At 44.3% G+C, this 22,171-nt stretch overlaps 1 protein-coding gene across 2 annotated transcripts in view; it reads left to right on the plus strand.

The window, feature by feature from the left end:
- Window positions 1–22,171, plus strand: part of arid5b (AT-rich interaction domain 5B) — a 199,951-nt gene that overhangs the window by 117,917 nt on the left and 59,863 nt on the right. For both annotated transcript variants that reach the window (XM_051673717.1, XM_051673718.1), the window contains exons 5-6: window positions 7,321–7,442; window positions 19,326–19,536. In XM_051673717.1, coding sequence (XP_051529677.1) covers window positions 7,321–7,442; window positions 19,326–19,536 — 333 coding nt within the window. The remainder of the gene's footprint in view (window positions 1–7,320; window positions 7,443–19,325; window positions 19,537–22,171) is intronic.

Genomic DNA, 22,171 nt, shown 5'->3' on the forward strand with positions numbered 1-22,171 from the left:
GAGCTTTTGGTGTTTGCATTGGAAGCTGGCAGTTTAGGACAGAAGAACAAAGAAGAGATGTTAGGAACAGATATATAAGGTTATGAAGAGGATATTTTAGAAGGGGTTTTGGGCTTTAGTTAATGCTACAGTGGATGGGAGTCCTCCTGGAGGAACTTAAGGTTGCTGCTAGAAGAGGTGTTAGTGAGGCCAGCAGTGGGTGCTCACCCTGTGGTCTATTTGGGTCCTAATTCCCCGGCATAGTGACGGGGACCATCTTTTGGATGAGACGTTAAACCAAGGTCATGATTCTCTGTTGTCACTAAAAATCCCAAATGGCCAAATTCCCCCCATTGGCTCTTATCAGCCTACAATCAATTTTGCAATTGGATTTGTCTGAGGTAGACTTAAAGGCTGTTCTCACAGTTTGTGTTCTTGTGTTCCATCTGTACACGTGCACCAGATGGATGCTTTTGGAGCACTGTGGTTGTGTCATGTTTCACTGGTTTTCAGCATCTTTAGCCATAAACGGTGCACATTTGTAGCTGTGCTGTGTCAAGATAAATGTAGTTTGAAAATTTAAAAAGGCATCTCAAAACTCCTGCACTCTGCTCCGTTCACCTACCTTTGAATAGTTGTTGATTTGTTGCCTGTACAGCTGGATTTGCACTGACTACCCCCTGCTGACTGCGACTCACAAAAACATAAAGGTGGTAATTAAAGTTTAAATTGCTCCATTGGTAGGAAAAAAATATTTTTGTGGAATTTATGTGTTGTCATGGGGCATGATTAATTGTGCTATATTTTTAATCTAATATTTTTATACAATTTATATAATCGCACTGAATTAATGCATTAAATCAGCACCCATCCTTTATAAACATTCTGTCACACAGTGAGTCAAATGTTATATTCAGTATCCGCTCTGAAAGATTCTGTGAGTAATTTTTAAAAATTATTATTTAAATTGATTAATGGTAAGGAATGATTCATTTAAAAGAACCAACTCATAAGAGTTATTTGTTTGTGACTCCACGCAACAGACTGGTTGCACTGTATGTTTCTTGTTGAACTGCAACCAGTGAGGAGAATGCAATAGAAAGACATGTTGTCCATTAATTGTTTTTGTATTATTTCATATCCGTTTTATCTCGTCACATCCAATTCAAACTGCAAACTCACAACTTGTGTAAAATATCATTTATTTTGGTGTTGAGTTGCTGAGCATGTGATATTGGTTTTTAATTGTTTTCCATTATATGAACTTACTTTGAGCATGATATTTGAAATGGTGCTTAAAGCATTCTGCGCAGGATAACAGGCGTGAAGTTAAAGAGCTAATGTACTCCTGCAATCGTGAGTAATATATTACTCACATGGATGGAATTCAAATGATTGTGTGATTGTGGTGTGGTGTGGAAGCTAAAAGGGGAGGAGAGGCCAGAATAAAAACCTTACTTGAATTAATTACTCTCAGGAACAAAGGAAGAGTGACATTTAAGGGAGAAGCGCCCTCATTTCCTTGATAAACGTAAGCCTTTCCTCTGCCTGCACAAATGTGTTTGTCATAAGCACAGCAGCCAAGTAAACAACCTGCCTTTTGCCAAGGTGACAAAAAAGGTTTCTTACATAAATGTTTATTTATGAGCAAATGGACTAATTTTAGTCTGCCATTTCATCATTCCCTCGACTGCAAGCTCTAAATTTGTTTAAAAAATGGTTGTCATAAGAAAAACAGACAAAAATAAAATAATGACCCCTTCTCTTAGCTGATAAGATAATGCTTTTTTTTCTTCTCCCATGACAGATATCATGTTACCGGTCCTTAAGCTTTTGTTTGAAGATCAAGTGTTGCATTGTGGCCACAGCCTTGGGCCCAGAGTAACCTTGACAATGATTTAATCTTCAGCGCATGGAATGCAGTGCCTGGTGACCTCACTGAACCTGTGCCTGAGAGCGCATTACCTGCACCTGTCCCGGTGTCAAAAGTCCTGCCTGCTTCTCACTGTTCCGTTTGAACTCTTGCGTGTCGATGTCATTTTACAGCATGACGCTCATGATATTTTGATGGCACCCATCAGGTGCTCAGTGTGGTTTTGGTAATTCATGGAAATATGAAAAAGCATTTGATTTTCCTTGGACTGCATTAAAACCATTAACTTAGCAAGTAAATATTTTAAGGGAGATTGGCTATGTTCGGAATAGCATATTAACATACTATTACAATTTTTGTATAGTATATAGCTGGCTTTGTATACAGTGCACAGTATTCAAATTGTCTGTAAACATGGAATACCCGGATTAAGGGTGGGCGATATACCGGTAGACATGATAAACTGGTAGAAATTTGGCAACCGGTATACATTTTGGATTATCATCTGTATCGCGGTTACACAAAACTGCCACAGCGTGGCAAGAAATGTGCACCTCATTCTGTTCACTTAACACGTACGCAGTACACTTTCTGTTGTAGAAATGGAGGAGGAAGGCGCAGCGGCTTTATGTGAAGACTGAGATATTTGAAGAAACAGGGTTTTTTAGGTACTGGCAATTTTCTGGCATAAATTCAATGATATTAATCTTGCAATCTGAATATGCTTCTCATCAGACACACGCAGCTGTGTTTCACGTGAATTCACGTGTGCACGAGTCCAGCAGGCTTCCAGATTGGGCTCCACAGACACTTGCGCTACTCAACCCAGTTTCTCTCTATTGTGACACAAACTTTAAAACTTGCGTGACTGGGGCCTGGGTAGCTCAGCGAGTATTGATGCTGACTACCACCCCTGGAGTCACGAGTTCGAGTCCAGGGCGTGCTGAGTGACTCCAGCCAAGTCTCCTAATCAACCAAATTGGCCCGGTTGCTAGGGAGGGTAGAGTCACATGAGGTAACCTCCTCGTGGTTGTGATTAGGTGTTCTCGCTCTCAATGGGACATGTGGTAAGTTGTGCGTGGATTGTGGAGAATAGCATGAGCCTCCACGTGCTGTAAGTCTCCGCGGTGTCATGCACAATGAGCCACGTGATAATATGCACGGATTGACTGTCTCAGAAGCGGAGGCAACTGAGACTTGTCATCCGCCACCCGGATTGAGATGAGTAACCGTGCCACCACGAGGACCTACTAATTAGTGGGAATTGGGCATTCCAAATTGGGAGAATTTTTTTTATTTATTTTTTTTTTACTTGTGTGACCCATTTGAATTCTGATGAGTTTTGAGTTTTTTACCTTAAAGCGCTATGGAGGAAGTCAAACATCTCAAACAGCAAGAAAGCCTGACATTCTAATAAACACTGAAGAAGAAAACAGCTAAAACAATGTGCCATGCGCCAACAATTATGTGTCATCTGTCATGTGGATTTTTTAAACTACACATTATTACCCTTAATAAAATTCAAAATGTGAAATTTAGTATTGTGGTAAGGTTGATTACCACTTTTTGAATACCACCAATTTATGTATTTATTTTTTATATTTTACTCTGACTATGTTTGTCAATTATATAACAAGTAGTACTTTTCATTTATAAAGTATTTAATTCAGTGACTGGATTTTTCAAAAAAGGCATTAAAAAATGGTTATTTAATTTAATGAATTTTGATTGATTTTTTTTATTTTTTTATTTAACTATATCGTGATATATATCGCTATCGTGATATAAAATTTGTGATATTGTGATATAAGATTTTGGTCATATTGCCCACCCCTAACCCGGACGACCTATTTACATTTGCCAGAATGTGCAGTATGCTAGAGAGCACACTGCACATTCCAAATTTCAATGTACTCGATTTGACATTTCATTTACAGTATGATGAATGGACCAGACGTAATTACAGCCAGGAATTTTACATATATTTGACTTATTATTTTATTAGACTGTCAAAATGTTGACTATTTTACACACAATTTTGTTTTTAATTAAAAATGGAAATAACCATTTTCATTTCTGAGATGATAACTGGGTGCCATTCACATGCAATGTGATGATGTCATATTGAAATGTTTGTTGTTGTATTTGTTTATTCTGTTTCATTTACTATTTAAAAAATTATATGCAGAATACAACAGTATTACAACAGAAAGGGAACGCTGTCTCCAAACAGAGGCTTGCCTACTGGATCGTGGATGCCATCGCTATGGCATACCAGGCCCAGGCTGTGCCAACACCTTTGGGAATACGAGCACACTCCACAAGGAGTCTGGCATCCTCGTGGGCACTAGCCCATGGCACCTCTCTAGCAGACATCTGCAGGGCAGCGGGCTGGGCGACACCCAATACCTTCGCGAGATTTTACAATCTCCGGGTTGAGCCGGTTTCGTCCTGTGTTCTGTCAGGTATGAACAGGTACGTTCAGGAATACGGACAGCTGGCCGGGTGTATCACTTGCGTATAGGGCCTTTCCCCTCCAAAGACGCCAAGATGTGCGCTTCTTTTCCCATGCGAGTTCACGAACCCGTGAACCCTGGATGCCCTTCCTCCCTAGCCCTGAGGCTCGCGAATTCAGCGGAGGAATTCACAGCCGGAACCAGTACGTGTGCTAATATGCCCTTACTGAGGTGGGTGCTTCACAGGTGCCGGTTACTCCAGTAACCCCCTGTGATGTATTTTCTGCAATATGGTCTCCCTGTCGGCAGACCTGCGTCTCCCTTCGACAGAGCCCTCTCTGTCCCGGTTGCTATATTTGTAGAGCTCCTCCCCTTTCAGGTAGGACCTATCACCACGCCTCTTCCATGTGCGGCTCTGAGCCCACATGACATGCTTGCCACATGTTACCTCCCCTCCGGGCAGGATGTGGTCTCCGCGGGGTCTTTTCCCCCTGAAATAATAGGATAGGAAAAGAACACCTTCCCCGGTGCATATATTGAGCATTAAAATGGCCCCAGCCGAATAACTGAATACTCTGTGGAGAGAAAACATAGAGAGAAAAGGCCGTGGCTGGCGCAGCCTGCTCCCATACTAGATACATCTCTTTCCCCCCTAGGGATGTGGGGAACTATACGATGTTTTTTGGGGCATTGGGGGAGGCTACATGCAGACCAGTGCACCTGCTACTATGCACGCAGCAGCTTGCTTGCACCTGCACCGGCAGTCCACGTAGCACGGTTCAGCTAGTTGTGGCATTTCGTATAGGGACCCCTAGTGTCACTACATTGACACAACGTCGAGTGAGTGACAGAAGGGGAATGTCTCGGTTACTGTTGTAACCTCCGTTCCCTGATGGAGGGAACGAGACGTTGTGTCTCCCCTGCCACAACGCTGTACTACCCACTGAAATGGCCGGGACCCTGTCTCGGCTCCTCAGCACAAAACCTGAATGAGTCAGCTCCTTTTATACCCGTATGTCCGGAGGAGTGGCATGCAAATTCCACTCGCCAATTCTCATTGGCCTTTTCTCAAAGATCTGTGTTTGGGGCTCTCAAGAGCGACCCCTAGTGTCACTACATCGACACAACGTCTCGTTCCCTCCATCAGGGAATGGAGGTTACGATGGTAAACGAGACAATAAGTGGTGCTGGGGAGGAGGAGGATTTCAGAGAGAAAACTTGCAGCATGCTGCAGTAAAACTGCCTTCTCTGCCAACAACTGATCAATTAAAATTTTTGACAAAGAGAATAAATTGATGGGCTAACAGATAACATGTCAAGTCAAGTCATTTTTATTTGTACAACACTTTTCACAACACATAGTTTCAAAGCAGATTTACAGAAAATCATGCATTGACAGAGAATGAAACTGTAATATCTATAAAGTCTTAGAGTCGTCATTGTGTAGTTTGATTAAATATGATTGTAAATTGTGTAAATCCCGAGGCTGAGACATGGAAACAAATAGAATAATATTAGCGTAGATCCCATTCAGTTTTTTTGCAGAGTTATAAATCATGATAAATGTTTCTGGTTCTGGCAGACCTAACTAAAGCAGCCTAATTGTGAGTTGATGAATAAATTAGACGTATGCCTGGCTAAATAGATGAGTCTTTAGTTTAGACTTAAACTGAGTGAGTGTGTCTATGTCCCGAACAGTGTTAGGGAGACTATTCTATAGTTAAGGAGCCAAATAGGAAAAGGATCTACCTCCTTTTGTGGATTTTTATATTATTAACAGGCAAGAATTTTGTGATCGTAATGAACGTGATGGAATATAGCATGGTAGAAGGTCACTTAAGTACTTTGGAGCTAGACCATTCAAAGCTTTGTACGTGGTTAACAAAATTTGAAAATGAATACGAAATTTAACAGGTAGCCAATGTAATGATGATAAAATGGGGCTAATATGATCATATTTCTTGGTTTTAGTCAGCACTTTGGCTGCTGCATTTTGAACCAATTGAAGTTTATTTATTAAACTTGCAGGAGATCCTCCCAATAGCGCATTACAATAATTTAGTCTTGAGGTCATGAATGCATGAATTCGTTTTTCGGCATCAGCAACTGTCAAAGGACTTATCAGCTTGCACCATGTGAGCCGCCTGGCTGAACAGAATACATATTCAACGGACCTGTCAGCATGCGCCATGTAGAGTTTAATGACTGAATTTTCTTTTTTTTTTTCTGTTATAAGTGACAACCACATTCAATTACCAAAGTGAGCACCTTAAATTGTCAGTGCTCACGGCCACATCTTGAGAGCGAGTTGGTTTATATGTGCTGTATGAACGGAAACATGCATTTTTTAATGCCAAACACTGTCTGTATGAATGTAAGTAAGTAATTAGTAAGCTAGTATTTCATTACAAACACAGCTAATGGGGCTCGCTTATAGCCTTTTAATGAACCCACTGCACTTACCTCACCTTTCGCTGTTATTTTGAGCCATGATTTGATGTATTTGAGATTGTGTTCACTTGCCCTTCAGGTTGTGTTTGAATTCTCCGGTTGTTGACATATCCTGTCATTCCATGATTCCAATTGCCTAACCATTACCACAAGTATTAACTAACATTCTTGCTTGGGGACAGATTTAATGATGAAAATGATTAGGAAGTGATGATTTTTCATCTGTAACAGTGACGGGCAGAATTGTGACCTTGTTCCAGGATAATTAAGTCCTGAGTGCCATTCAATGTAAAAATATCAAAAAGAGAGAAGGAGGATAATATATAATTTACAGCAAGGTACAGTGTAAGTCAGAGCAATGGCTTCAGGATCACATCTCAACTGGCCAATTGGTAGACCAACCCTCACCTGGTATATATGTCCATGGCAGACATGGTTTATCTATTGTCATGTTTCTCTATTTGTGCTATATGATGGTGAGCAGATGTCAGTGGTCTAAATGGGCTGTGGGTGTGTATTGTTTGTTAGTGGTCACTCTAACTGGTCTCCTGCTGTCCACAGCACCCAACCTGAAGGGCCGGCCCCGGAAGAAGAAGCTCTCAATTTCCCAGCGACGGAACTCGCAGGGGCCTGGCGGCACTGGCAAGGAGCCCAGCAGTGTGGAGGGCAAGTCTCTTGTCAAGGTAGGGCTTTTATTAGGCATTACACTATATGAATGAATGAATGAATGTTACATTTATATAGCGCTTTTCTGACACTACACTCAAAGCGCTTTACACAGTGAACAGGGGACTCTCCTCAACAACCACTAGTGTGCAGCATCCACATGGATGTTGCGACGGCAGCCATAGTGCACCAGTATGCTCACCACACACCAGCTATTGGTGGAGAGGAGAAAGTGGAGAGATAGAGCCAATTAATGGATGGGGATTATTAGGAATTATTAGGATTGATAAGGGCCAATGGGGGGAATTTGGCCAGGACACCGGGGTTACACTCCTACTCTTTTCGAGAAGTGTCCTGGGATTTTTGTGTCAGGGCTTTAAAGCAACCAGTCATATTTTTACATGACACAGGCTGGGCAATTCTGAAATCAATGATACCACAATAATAGAAGTTTTGGCATGAAGAAAATTCACTCAAATAATGGCGCGACTGTCTGTCCAAACATTTGTACAGCAGGAAACAGAAGAAATTTGCGGAACTGTCGATTTCAGCAAGCTCTTACCATTTTCTTATGCAAGTGCTGCCGATTTAACACATTAATTTAGTGCGATTAATTGTATGAAAAATAACACCTAAAAAAATTAACGCAATTAATCATGCCCCCCATCTGTATGTAAATTCCGTGACTGGAATGTTCCTATCATTGGAGTTATTCAAGCTTGATTTACCACCCTGATGTTTTTTGCAAAGCTGTGGCAGTAGGGGGCAGTCAGTGCGACTTCAGCTGTACAGGCAACGCACCTTGAAAACCAATGAGAGCTGGCAGCACAGATGACAGACCTTTCACAGATCACATGCTCTTGCACTCAAAGATAGCTTGATGGAGCACAACAGAATTCAGGGGTCTCGAGCTGCGTTTACATTATGCAAGAGGGAGAGTGAACTGATTCCCCTCATCGTTTAATTCCGGCATTGGAATGTAATCGGAATTAAACAATTATAATGAAAAGGACTTAAAAATGTATCTGTTTCTCACACAAAGCGATCGTATCGCTTTAGAAGACATACATTTTAGTTGTATGGATTACTTTTACTACAATTGTCTGTGCTTTTTAGAGCTTTAAAGGAATATTCCGGGTTCAGTACAAGTTAATCTCAATCGATAGCATTTGTGGCATAATACTGATTACCACAAAAATTAATTTGGACTCTTCCCTCTTCTTAAAAAAAAAAGCAAAACTCGAGGTTACAATGAGGCACTTGCAATGAAAGTGAATGGGGCCAATTTCTGGAGGGTTTAATGGCAGAATTGTGAAGTTTATAAATTTATAAAAGCACATTAATTATTCTGTTAACTCATATATTATTTGAGATGTAAAGTTGTTTAAATTTGATATTTTTACAGTAATTTTAGGGGTTTAGGTTTTGTTGACATTACATCGTCATGGCAATAAAGTTGTAAAATTATACTTTTGTAACAGTGTGTATTTTAATGTTTACAGATTGGCCCCATTGACTTCCATTGTAAGTGCCTCACTTTAAACCAGATTTTAGCTTTTTTTTTTTTTAAGAAAAGGAGGGGCAAGTCCAAATAAATTTTTTGTGGTAATCAATATTATGCCAAAAATGCTGTCGATTGAGTTTAACTTGTATTGAACCCGGAATATTCCTTTTCTGATCACTATTCACTTGCATTATTTGGACCTACAGAGCTGAGATGTTCTTCTAAAAATCTTTGTTTGTGTTCTGTTGTGTTCTCCTCATTTACATCTGGAATGGCATGAGGGTAAGAGAATTTTCATTTTTGGGTGAACTATCCCTTTAAAAGAGCTAAAACACAACAAAGATTAGAGTTTTAATGAATAATAAAATTATGATAATATGGTTAGTGTTTGATTATAATAAATTCAAATGTATGATCAATTATAAATATAAAAGAAGCATAATTTATGTGTTTAGGCATAATGTATCGCCAGACGATCATTATCGCAAAATGAACCAGACAGGGTGTTAAGGTCTTATTTCTCCATAAAAGGGTGTGGCTACTTACAGTACCAAATAAATAAATACATGGATATGAAATATTGATCTGAAATTTCTTTATTATGTGAGAGGAAAGAGACCACAGTGATAAAAGACATGAGGGAGAAATTTGAACAGCTATTTAGGAAATCATATATTTATGATTTACATTTAGTTTTATGTAGCTGAGCCACAGTCTCTATCCATCCATCTGAAATGTTCCCTCTGTTGCATCCCCTTGTTTGGCATTAATTTTACTGTTTCTTCATTTTCCCATTTTATAATAACAGGCCACAAGTTTGTCTTGTTATTTTATCAACCTTTGCCCTTACATGTCATGTCCATTCTCCTGATCTTCCTCATTCAGAGTCAGAGAGTGTTTAAATATCCCGACGCAAAACAGAGGCTAATTCACTCCAGCTTTGTTGAGAACCTTGAAAACATGCAGTGATGTAAACCAGCTGTGGCTCTGGTTTTGGAGATGTGCTGATCTAAAGTGGTTTAAGGTTTTTCAAGAACCCATCAGCTGCTTTACACAATAATACTCACCAAAGCTGGGCGATTGATTATTCACAATATATTTGCGATAATTTGCTGCCTATATAAAATTAAGCAGCTTCATAAATATTGCTATGATTTTAATGCACTTTTTATTTGGCTATGAAGTGTTCTGAAGACCGTGTTGTTAGATTAGTTTTGTGACCCTTCCTCGTCTCATGAGTATTAGCGCATTAGGAAATATGATATGTTTTTATAGTGTCTCTGTTTAAAAACGTTGGCAGTGAAAAGTGTTAGAGTTTAAAGTTTGATTCAGTTGCGGGAATCAGTTCAAACTGTTTGTTTCAATGATTTGTTTGCATTATCACTCACAAATGTTCACGGAAGGCTCTTGTGTGGCCTTTTTTATGTTTATTTAATGTATTTTTTTATATATGTATACTTAAGTATTGCTGTTTACAAATGTGCATTGTTATAGTGGTGCATATATATAAAAATTTTGAAATGTAATTCTTTCTGAGGATCAAAATGGCGGAAAATATGCCTTGATTACTTTTATTTTTATAGATTTTTCTGTTTACCTCTTGCTTTTAACATTTTGAATTGATGGTTACTCTGATTTTAAAGCTATAGCTATATCGGCCAGCAAGAGTGCTTGTATTTCAGCAGAATTATTTAGCCTCAGTAATAAACAACAGTAATTAAAAGTGAAGGGTTTCATTGTTCATTCTCAAATTACTCTCTTATGATAGAAAACATGCACATGCATACTTCAATATGCATGTTAAACTACTTCCAGGGGTTGTGTTTAATTCAAGTCAACGTAATATAATATTTCATCTTTCTTTGTCTGAGTTTTTTTGTATTTATTTTTTTATGAATTCGTTCACATATTCTATTGGCCTTGATAGCGCCTTTTGGAAAATGAATGCGCTTGATTATCGGGAACAGATGGCTAAACAGCCGTGTGTGGGCCAGCGATGACTGCAGTATGTGACAGCATGGTGGGGCCTGAGACTGTAAAACTGATTGCAGAACACTTCTGAAACACACACCTGGGTCAAGCAGCTATTTTAAGTGTTTGAGCGCTTGCAGTGGTATTGGGAAAATATAGAACATCTATTATTTTGTCACAGCATTTCTCACGTTAATGAAAAAAAAAAAAAATTTTTGCTGATGGAAATAGCACAACATCAGTTGTGGCAGGCAGATAGCAATGAATTTTGTGAACTATGGTGCAAGCCTAATTCACATAAAAACAAGGTAAGAAGTCATGATAATGGCTTTATATAAATATGCATGGTGCAGCGCTATACCAGTGCATATAACGTCCTGGTTACTTTCGTAACCTCCGTTCCCTGATGGAGGGAACGAGACGTTGTGTCGATGTAGTGACACTAGGGGTCAATCTTGGGAGCCCTAAACACCTCTGCTTTTTGAAAAAAGGCCAATGAGGAGGTAAAAGCAGAGGTGGTGGTGTATGTTTTATGATCAACAAATTCTGGTGTGATCAGAGGAACGTACATTCTATCAAGTCTTTCTGCTCTCCTGATCTGGAATTTCTCATGCTTCTGTGTCGACCATTCTGGCTACCAAGGGAATTCACAGCAGTCATTATCACAGCTGTGTACATCCCCCCACAAGCCGACACAGACCGGGCACTCAAGGAACTGTACGGGATTATAAGCAAGCAGGAAACCGTGCACCCTGAGGCCGCGTTCATTGTGACCGGGGACTTTAACAAAGCCAATTTTAAATCAATTGCACCAAAATACCACCAACGTGTTTCATCAGAAAGTGCGTAGAGGATGTTGTTCCATCCAAAAAAATACGGATCTACCCAAACCAGAAACCTTGGATTAATAGCGATGTTCACATGGAACTTAATGCACGGACCTCCGCTATTAATACTGGGAACGCGGAGGAGCATAAACAAGCCAGTTATGCCCTCCGAAAAACTATCAGAGCAGCAAAACGCCAGTACAGGAACAAGATTGAAGGACAGTTTAACACCACCAACTCTAGAAGCATGTGGCAGGGAATTAATATCATCACAGACTCTAAAGGGAATAAAAACTCCGCCATGAACACCGCTGCCTCTCTCCTGGATGAGCTAAATACTTTTTATGCACGGTTCGAGGGAAATAACACAGCCCTCGCAGAGAGAGCTCTCGCAGCCGAACCTACAGAGGTTAGTTCACTCTCCGTCTCTGTAGCGGATGTAACCCGATCCTTCCGACGGGTGAAGCTGCGGGTCCAGACGGCATTCCGGGCCGCGTCATCAGAGCGTGTGCGAACCAACTGGCTGTTGTTTTTACGGACATTTTCAACCTTTCCCTCTCTTTGTCTGTAGTTCCCACATGCTTTAAAACGTCCATCATTGTGCCTGTACCAAAGCAATCCAAAATCACTTGCTTAAATGACTGGCATCCTGTTGCTCTGACCCCCATCATCAGCAAACGCTTTGAGAGACTAATCAGAGATTACATCTGCTCTGTGTTGCCTCCATCACTGGACCCATTACAGTTTGCTTACCGCAACAACCGCTCCACTGATGATGCTATTGCATCTACAATACACACTGCTCTCTCCCACCTGGAAAAAAGGAACACTTATGTGAGAATGCTGTTTGTAGACTACAGCTCAGCATTCAACACCATAGTGCCCTCCAAGCTTGATGAGAAACTCTGGGCTCTGGGCTTAAACAGCTCGCTGTGCAGCTGGATCCTGGACTTCCTGTCAAGCAGACGCCAGGTGGTTAGAATGGGCAGGAACATCTGCTCATCACTGACACTCAACACTGGAGCCCCACAGGGCTGTGTTCTCAGCCCACTCCTGTTTTCCCTGTACACACATGACTGTGTGGTAACACATAGCTCCAATGCCATCATTAAGTTTGCTGATGATACGACGGTGGTAGGTCTGATCACTGACAATGATGAAAACAGCCTACAGAGAGGAGGTGCACACTCTGACGCGCTGGTGTCAGGCGCACAACCTCTCCCTCAACATCAGTAAAATAAAGGAGCTTGTGGTGGACTTCAGGAGAAGAGAAAGAGAACACAGCCCCATCACCATCAATGGAGCACCAGTGGAGAGAGTCAGCAGCTTCAAGTTCCTGGGTGTCCACATCAATGAGGAACTCACATGGTCTGTCCACACTGAGGCTGTTGTGAAGAAGGCTCATCAGTGCCTCTTCTTCCTGAGATGGCTGAGGAAGTTTGGAATGAACCGCCACATCCTCACACGGTTCTACACCAGCACTGTAGAGAGCATCCTGACTGGCTGCATCTCCGCCTGGTATGGCAATAGCACCGCCCACAACAGCAAAGCCCTGCAAAGGGTGGTGCGAACTGCCAGAAACATCATCAGAGGTGAGCTTCCCTCCCTCCAGGACATATACACCAGGTGGTGTGTGAAAAAAGCTTGGAGGATCATCAGAGACTCCAGCCACCCAAGCCATAGGCTGCTCTCACTGCTACCATCAGGCAGGCAGTATCGCAGCATCAGGACCCGCACCAGCCGACTTCATGACAGCTTCTTCCCCCAAGCAATCAGACTTTTGAACTCTTGATCTCTCATGATCAATATACATCAGCACTGCACTTTATTAATCTTATCTCACACAGGACTGTCATAAATTATATTCTCTTAACAACACACTGACAACTGACTATCGACCGACAGCCTGAATGTCAATACAGTACAATACAACCTACTGTACATTTTATATATACTATATATACTATTTTTATTGTATAATGTGTATTCTGTATTGTCTGTATTGTTTAATGTACCTTGTATGTTATTATTTGTATATTGCGTTGTGTGTAATTATGTGTATATTAGATTTTAAATTGTGTTGTGTAAATTTGAGGTTTATTGTAGACTGGTAAATGTCTCATCACTGTCACGACTGCTATGTTGCTCGGAACTGCACCCAAGAATTTCACACATTATTGCACTTGTGTATATGGTTGTGTGACAGTAAAAGTGATTTGATTTGATTTGATCAATGGAAATTGGTGAGTGGAATTTGCATGCCACTCCCCCAGACATACGGGTATAAAAGGATCTGGCATGCAACCACTCATTCAGGTTTTGTGCTGAGGAGTCGAGACAAGGTCCCGGCCATTTCAGCATGTAGTTCAGTGTTGTGGCAAGAGGGACACAACGTCTCGTTCCTTCCATCAGGGAACGGAGGTTACGAAAGTAACCAGGATGTTCCCTATCTGTCGCTCACTCGACGTTGTGTTGATGTAGTGACACTAGGGGTCCCTATACATAACGCCACAACTAGCTGAACTGTGTTACGTGGACTGGCAGTGCGAGACAGGCAGACCACCATGTGCCTCGTTGCCAGCACACCAGGCCGTCACGTAACCTCCCCCAATGCTCTTATGAGCGTCGAACGGTCCTTTGGGAACAAGTCGACTGCCCAACAAATAGGGACAGGCTAACCCAGCCGTGGCCTCTTTTCCTCTTTTTTCTCCCCAAAAAGAGTGGAATTTTGTTTACCGGCTGGGGACCACAAGTGTCTACGTCGGGGGGTGTCACTCCCAAGAGGAAGACACCGCGGAGACCACACCCCGCCCGGGGGGGGGATTTCGAGTGGAAATACGTCACATGGTCTTACCGAGTCTAGTCGGAAGTATGTCATGTGGAGAAGTCCCATGGTAGGTCCAGATCTACAAACACGGTGACCGGGGCAGAGGAACCTCTGCCCAAGGAAGACGCAGTTTACCGACAGGGAAACAATTTAGCAGAAGATATATCACGTGGGGTCACCTATGAGGAACCAGCGCATGTGGAGCACCTACCCCAGTACAGGGCTTAGTTAGCACATGTACTGGGTCAGCAGCGAGTGTCTCCGCAAACTCGTCTGCCACAGGGCTAAGGAGGAAATTCATCCAGGGATCACAACTTGTGAAAAGGACTGGGAGTCAAAAGCGCATGTCTTCACCTCATGGGAGGGAAAGGTGCTATGCACAAATGGTACACCCAGCCAGCTGTCCCGGAACTTACCTGCTCGTACCTGACAACACACGGGATGAAACCGGCTCAATCCGGTGATTATAGATCCTCGCAAAGGTGTCGGGTGTTGCCCAGCCCGCTGCTCTGCAGATGTCTGCCAAAGAGGTGCCACTGGTCAGGGCCCAGGAGGCCGCTACACTCCTAGTAGAGTGGGCTCGTAACCGCACGGGGGCGGCACGTCCTGAGCTTGATATGCCATCACGTTGGCGTCAACGACTCAGTGGGCGATCCTCTGTTTGGAAACAGTGCTTCCTTTCCGCTGTCCACTAAAGCAGACAAAGAGCTGCTCGGAGCTTGTAAAGCTCTGCGTGCGATCCAAATAGATGCGTAAAGCACGGACCGGACACAGCAATGCCAAAGCTGGGTCTGCCTCCTCCTGGGGCAGCGCTTGCTGGTTCACCACCTGATCCCTAAAAGGGGTCGTGGGAACCTTGGGCACATAGCCTGGTCGGGGTCTCAGGATCACGTGAGAGTAATCCAGACTGAACTCCAGGCACGATTCGCTGACAGAGAACGCCTGCAGGTCCCCTACCCTCTTGATGGAAGTGAGCGCAGTCAGGAGGGCAGTCTTCAAAGAGAGTGCCTTAAGCTCAACTGACTCCAGGGGCTCAAAGGGAGCTCCCCGTAGACCCCGAAGGACTACAGAGAGGTCTCACGAGGGGATGAGGCGCGGTCTGGAGGGATTCAACCTCCTAGCGCCTCTCAGGAACCTGATAATCAAGTCATGCTTCCCCAAATACTTACCATCCACTGCATCGTGATGTGCCGAAATGGCAGCTACATACACCTTCAAGGTGGAGGGGGGACAGCCGCCCCTCCAGCCTCTCCAGCAGGAAGGAAAGCACCGATCCGACTGTGCATCTCTGGGGTCTTCGTGTCGGGAAGAACACCACTTAGCGAACAGACGCCACATCAAGGCATACAGGCGCCTCGTAGAGGGAGCCCTAGCCTGAATGATCGGGTCTACCAACGGGGGTGGTAGGCCACTTAGGTCTTCCATGTCCCATCCAAGGGCCAGATGTGTATATTCCAGAGGTCTGGTCACGGGTGCCAAATGGTGCCCCGTTCCTGAGAAAGAAGGTTCTTCCTCAGGGGAATTCGCCGGGGTGGGGGGGGGCTGTTTCGAGAAGCGTGAGGTCCGAGCACCATGTCTGGGTGGGCCAGTAGGGAGCTACTAGGACGACCTGCTCCTCGTTCTCCTTGACCTTGCAAGTAGGCTCACTGGGGGATACGCGTATTTGCATAGTCCCAGGGTGCCTCGGTCAGGGCGTACCAAAGCGGGCAGTGGGAGGATTCCTGGGAAGCAAACAGGTCTACCTGGGGGTGGAGTCTCCACTCTCCCCTGAGTGTAACCTGTCATGACAGCGCATCCGCTGCGGTGTTGAGGTCGCCCAGGAAGTGAGTGGCTCGTAGCGACTTGAGGTGCTGCTGACTTGAGAGGAGGAGACGGCAGGCGAGTTGTGACATGCATTGGGAGCGTAGACTGCCTTGACGGTTGATGTACGCTACCGTCGCCGTGTTGTCCATCCGGACCAACATGTGCTTGCCCTGGATCAATGGCCGGAACCTCCGCAGGACGAGCAGTACTGCCAACAACTCGAGGTAGTTGATATGCCAACGCAACCGCAGGCCAGTCCAGGAGCCAGCGGCTGTGTGCATGTTGCATACGGTGCCCCAGCCCGTCTTGGAGGCATCCGTCGTAACCACGACGCGCCTGGAGACCTGCTCTAGGGGAACCCCTGCCCGTAGAAATGCAAGGTCAGTCCAAGGGCTGAAGAGGCAGTGACAGATCGGCGTAATGACCACGCGATGTGTCCCATGGTGCCATGCCTATCTCGGGACTCGAGTCTGAAGCCAGTGCTGAAGCGGTCTCATATGCATCAACCCGAGCAGTGTGGCCACCGCTGATGATGCCATATGCCCCAGCAGCCTCTGAAAAAGTTTCAGTGGAACCGCTGTCTTCTGTCTGAACGCCTTCAGACAGATCAGCACCGACTGTGCGTGCTCATTCGTGAGGCGAATCCCGAGAGTGAGCTAGGATTAGCCAGTGGTCGAGATAATTGAGGATGCGGACGGGGCAAGGGCTGCTGCAGGGGCGGGGTGTCCGGCACTGGAGCGCTGATCCTGCCAAAATGGGGCGGTGGATGGCGGTCTTGATGATGGCCGTGCGCACCTGACATGTGACCCAGGGAACAAGAAAACCAAGTTTTGTGTGCCGCAGCCTCTTTGGCGTGCGGTGAAAAATGAAACAAAATATTCCATAGAAGCGGGTCTCCCCGTCCCTGGGTCGCCCATCTCAGGGGCACTTCAAAGCCTTCCTTGGGTTCTTGGCGGCCGGCCGTGAGACGGGTGGCATCTGATTCCTGCTGTGGGCTCCACACCGGTGGCCGGGCCGCGGGGGCGGGCTGCGGTGGAGCCGGTGCTGTTGTTGCAGGAGGACGCCCTTGGCGGCGAGCAGACGGGGTGCGGGGTCTTGAGCCACACTGGGGCAGGATGTGTTTAATAGCCTCCATCTGCTGCTTCACCGCCAAGAACTGCTGGGCAAAGTCCTCGATGGTGTCGCCGAACAGGCCAACCTAAGAAATGGGGGCATTAAGGAACCGTGCCTTGTCAGCCTCTCTCATCTCGACCAGGTTGAGCCAAAGGTGGCGCTCCTGGACCGCCAGGGTGGACATCGCCTGCCCGAGAGACCGCGCCATGACCTTCATCACCCGGAGAGCGAGGTTGGTCTCCGATCACAGTTCCTGCATTAATCCCGGGTCAGAACTACCCTCGTGCAGCTCTTTTAGAGCCCTGGTTTGGTGTACCTGCAGGAGAGCCATGGCATGCAGGGCGGAGGTGGCTTGTCCAGCAGCACCGTAGGCCTTAGCCGTCAGAGACGACGTAAACCTACAGGCCCTGGATGGGAGCTTCGGGTGCCTGTGCCAGGTGGTGGTGCTCTGCGGGCACAAGTGCACCGCAAGCGCCTTATCCACCTGGGGAATCACCGAATACCCCTTGGTCGTCCCACCATCGAGGGTAGTGAGAGCAGGTGAGCTGAAAGATCGGGATCGGGTAGTAAAAGGTGCCCCCCACGAACTTGTCAGCTCCTCATGCACCTCCGGGAAGAAAGGGACCGGGGCGGGGCACGGCCGTGAGCGGTGCTCTGGGCCCAGGAACCAATCATCGAGCCGCGAGGGTTCAGGGGAGAGTGGAGGGTTCCACTCTAGCCCGACGCTCGCGGCTGCCCAGGAAAGCATGTTCGTCATCTCCGCATCAGCCTGAGACTGGGCGACCATACCCGAAGGAGGAAGCCCAGCCGAAGCCTCCGCGTCAGAATGGACGAGCCCGATCTCCGATGCTGCACTCGATAACTCATCGTCTTCCCGGGCCCTGAATAAGAGGTCGAACTCGTCCTGAGACGAGCTGGTGGTCTCATCCGAGAGCCCGACCGGGGCAAGGGAGCGTGCCGAGGAATGGGAGGTCCGTGGGGGGTTACCCGGTGGAGGTGCTCCCATTGAGGTCCCCAAATCACCCCCAGTGCTAGCTGACATGGCCTCATACCCGTAGGTAGAAGGATTGAGGCGGGGAGCCGCTGGGGTGGCTTGCTTTCTTACGAAGGCAAGCTGCGACCGCAACGTTGCCATGGTCATGTTCTCGCAATGAGAACAAGACCCATCCATGAACGATGTCTTCACGTGGGCAGCGCCCAGACACGTAAGGCAGCGATCGTGGCCATCAGAACCGGAGAGATAACGACCGCAACCAGGAATAACACACAAACGGAAAGGCATCTTGAAAAAAAAACTTTCTGTGTGTGCCGCTCTTTTAGATAGAAAATATACTCTTTTTAGAATATACTCTTTAGTTTGCTCTGCCGAAGCACCCAGGGGCATTCTCTGCACTCCACGGGTGCAGAGGGGGAGAAGCCGCTGAAATGCATCGTAAAATCCAGCAGTTTGAGGTGAACTGAATTCAGTGCACTGATTGCAATCGCTCGGCTCCGAAGAGAAAATCTGAATGAGTGGTTGCATGCCAGCTCCTTTTATACCCGTATGTCTGGGGGAGTGGCATGCAAATTCCACTCGCCAATTCCCATTGGCCTTTTTTCAAAAAGCAGAGGTGTTTAGGGCTCCCAAGAGTGATCCCTAGTGTCACTACATCGACACAACCTCGAGTGAGTGACACATAGGGAACAACTGGTTAACTTCAGTTGGTTAGTGAATAAGTTACTCAATATGTAGAAGACGGCATGTGCTATGATATTTATTTGATGCAGAACTAAAATATAGCTGATGTAATCCACCTGCTTTGTCAGGCCTGGCGTGCTTTTCAACATTATCTTCCTCTTGCTGTGTGATTTTCAGGTAAAGGTAGAATTAAAATCAGGGGTGTCGAAGCCCAGGAACAACAGCAGTAGCAGAAGCTGTAAAAGGGTACTGGCCGAGGACAAGCCCAAGATGGAGACGGGTGAGGAGTGCCGTACAGATGAGCAGGCCTTCCTGGTGGCACTCTATAAGTACATGAAAGAAAGGAAAACCCCCATTGAGAGGATACCGTACCTGGGCTTCAAACAGAGTAAGCCTCTTCACTACCTCTCTAACAGCTCTAAAGATTTCTCACTCTCTTTGACAAGTCAGGGTCAAACACTGCTTTTGTGCTTCTGTGTGTGTTGGCACTTTTGGTAGCCTGTCAATAGTGTGGGGGACATTGACAAAATCAGTTGAAAAAGTCAATTAGAAGTATCATTTGAGTGCAGTTTTCTGTTATTCGGAACTATTCACAGCTCCAATGTGAATTGTTTCATTACATAATTTGATTTACAGCAAAAATGTATTTGAAAATAAGACAAAAAGACAAAGGTACAAGCCTGTGTACTTAGCCACTTTAATGAGGGAATGAATTAAAATCCTATGAAGTACTGCAATGGACGTAATCAAATAAAAAATGATGGAAAATTTAGAACTATTGTTTTAAAATTGTTGATTATAATTAAAATATAGAGGGAGGGGCATTCTCATTAAAGAGAGCATTTAATTGGACAATCATTTGGATACACCCATGAATTCTAGGATGTTCGCTAGCAGATATGTGATAGCCAGGGATTTGCAATGCAGTTTTCCAGTCATGGAAAAGTCATGGAAAATAAGAAAAATACCTAAATGTCCTGGAAAATAATTATTTGTCCTGGAAAATATTTCAGTATAATAAAACGTTTTGACTGTGTTGCTAGCAAGGTTTCTGTTACATGTGCAAAAACATGGTAATGATCGGAACCGATTGGGACTCGGAATAGGAGTCAAATACACAAATTTGTATTGTTTTGTCACTGCCGGTGTCATGATAAATTGTGTCTGCCTGGTAAATCGAGTCCCCATGGGGGTAACCGTTTGTAATTCCTGAACAAAAACCTATCATGTTATCGTGATAGCATGTCATTGAAGTCTAGGCTAACTGAAAAACACAAACAACGACACATCTTTAATTTCACAATTTATAACTTTTATGTGTAACTTATGGTTTAAAAGTCATTCAGTGTCATATTTATAAAGTTATATCGACATACATCATAAAGCGATTTTAAAGGATTGAATATAGTGAATATAGTACCCATTAATAGGTCCCTCAGCCAATGGAATTGCTGTGACGTCAGAGGGAAACCCGATTTTCTGGGGGGACTCTATTTCTCACGACACCGGCGGCTGCGCATTGTGAAACAACATTAATGATTAAGGCACTTACAGCCTCATGATTGATTACAGCAGCAGCCAGTTGAGTGCTTGGTAATTGCAGTCCAACCGAGGCAGATCGCTTGATCTGTTACAGCTACGGCCAATCGCGTGCTTGGCTACAGCAGCACGTGCACAGTTTGAAGCGGCACTTGTGAAACTTCTCATTCATAAACAAACTGAATGACCTGGTGCATGTACCGACCGACTGAATGAGAGGGGCATGTTGTTTGTTTACTTCAGCATCTGCTAGTCTACCTTGTTCATCACGGAGAGAAAAGGGCGGAAGAGCTATTAATGTGTAAAAGTGACTGATGTTTATATATGATGAGGTGCTCATGTCAGCGCTGCCGAATACTTGTGAGTTGTAAACTTTAGACAATGATGACAGTCGGACCGCTGATTTTATTTAAAATGTATTATTAATTCACACTGGGTTGGTAGCATGGTGATTCAACCTTAATACTTCGGGATGTGAATTAAGTTTCAATAATTAAATGATCGGAGTCAGCTTTTACCACAGTTACCACATGTACATGTCTGAATGTACAATTAATCCTAGTGTAATGTAAATAATGTCCTAGTGTGATAATTAAACTAAAAAAGCCTCTGATTTAATTAATAATAAATAAATAATCTGCAAGGGATGCACGCTTCAAAATGAATGTGTAGATCCAACCGCTCATACACTGAAAACACCTCATCATGATCATCACGCGTGCTCTTGTGTGTGAGATGACAAAGACAGAGAGTGCTCTGAAGTGCACAGCATTTATTTAATTAAATCACAGCTTTATGGGATTAATACGCACACTGGGCCATGGAGCAAACTGCTTATCTGGAGGTGAGAAACTACCATCAAAAACACACAGAAATGCCAAAAAACAAAGCTCGATTTAAATGGACGCATGTGTTTTTGCCTAAATATTACTCTTGTTGGGCACATAAAATATCCTGGAAATGTCCTGAAAATGTATGCCTTGAAAAGAGTGGGAACCCTGGTTAGCCTCAATGCTAACAGACATGGACTAAAGGCTTTTGCAAATCAAAGGTAACATGATTATGAGATGCGAATCGTCGATGCATGGCCTATTTACATAGAAAGCGAGGATTAAGACCGCAGTTAGCACATTTACACCTTACAAAATTTTACTCTGTACGGTAGGTAAAAAAATCTTTGCTTTTTCGGCGCACGAAAGTTCACTCTAGGTGTGAATGGCTTCACAGGAATCCATTGTTTCGATTTAAAAAGTTTATTGCGGTGAGAAATTGCTGCGAAAATTCGCGTTTGGTGTGCAAAAGCTTTAAGAACCACAACATTTTAAGCATTACAAAAGGGGAACAGTATGTGTTGCACTAAACACCTGGCCACAACTTAAAACTGTCATTTATATTGCAGGGTTTTTAGTTGGTCAAAGCAACTTGAAAAGTTGTTCCTACAATAATTCCTAGTCAGCTCAGTGAGCCCCTTTAATGTAAGATAT

The sequence above is a fragment of the Myxocyprinus asiaticus genome, chromosome 36, assembly GCF_019703515.2.
Source record: "Myxocyprinus asiaticus isolate MX2 ecotype Aquarium Trade chromosome 36, UBuf_Myxa_2, whole genome shotgun sequence".
Taxonomy (NCBI): domain Eukaryota; kingdom Metazoa; phylum Chordata; class Actinopteri; order Cypriniformes; family Catostomidae; genus Myxocyprinus; species Myxocyprinus asiaticus.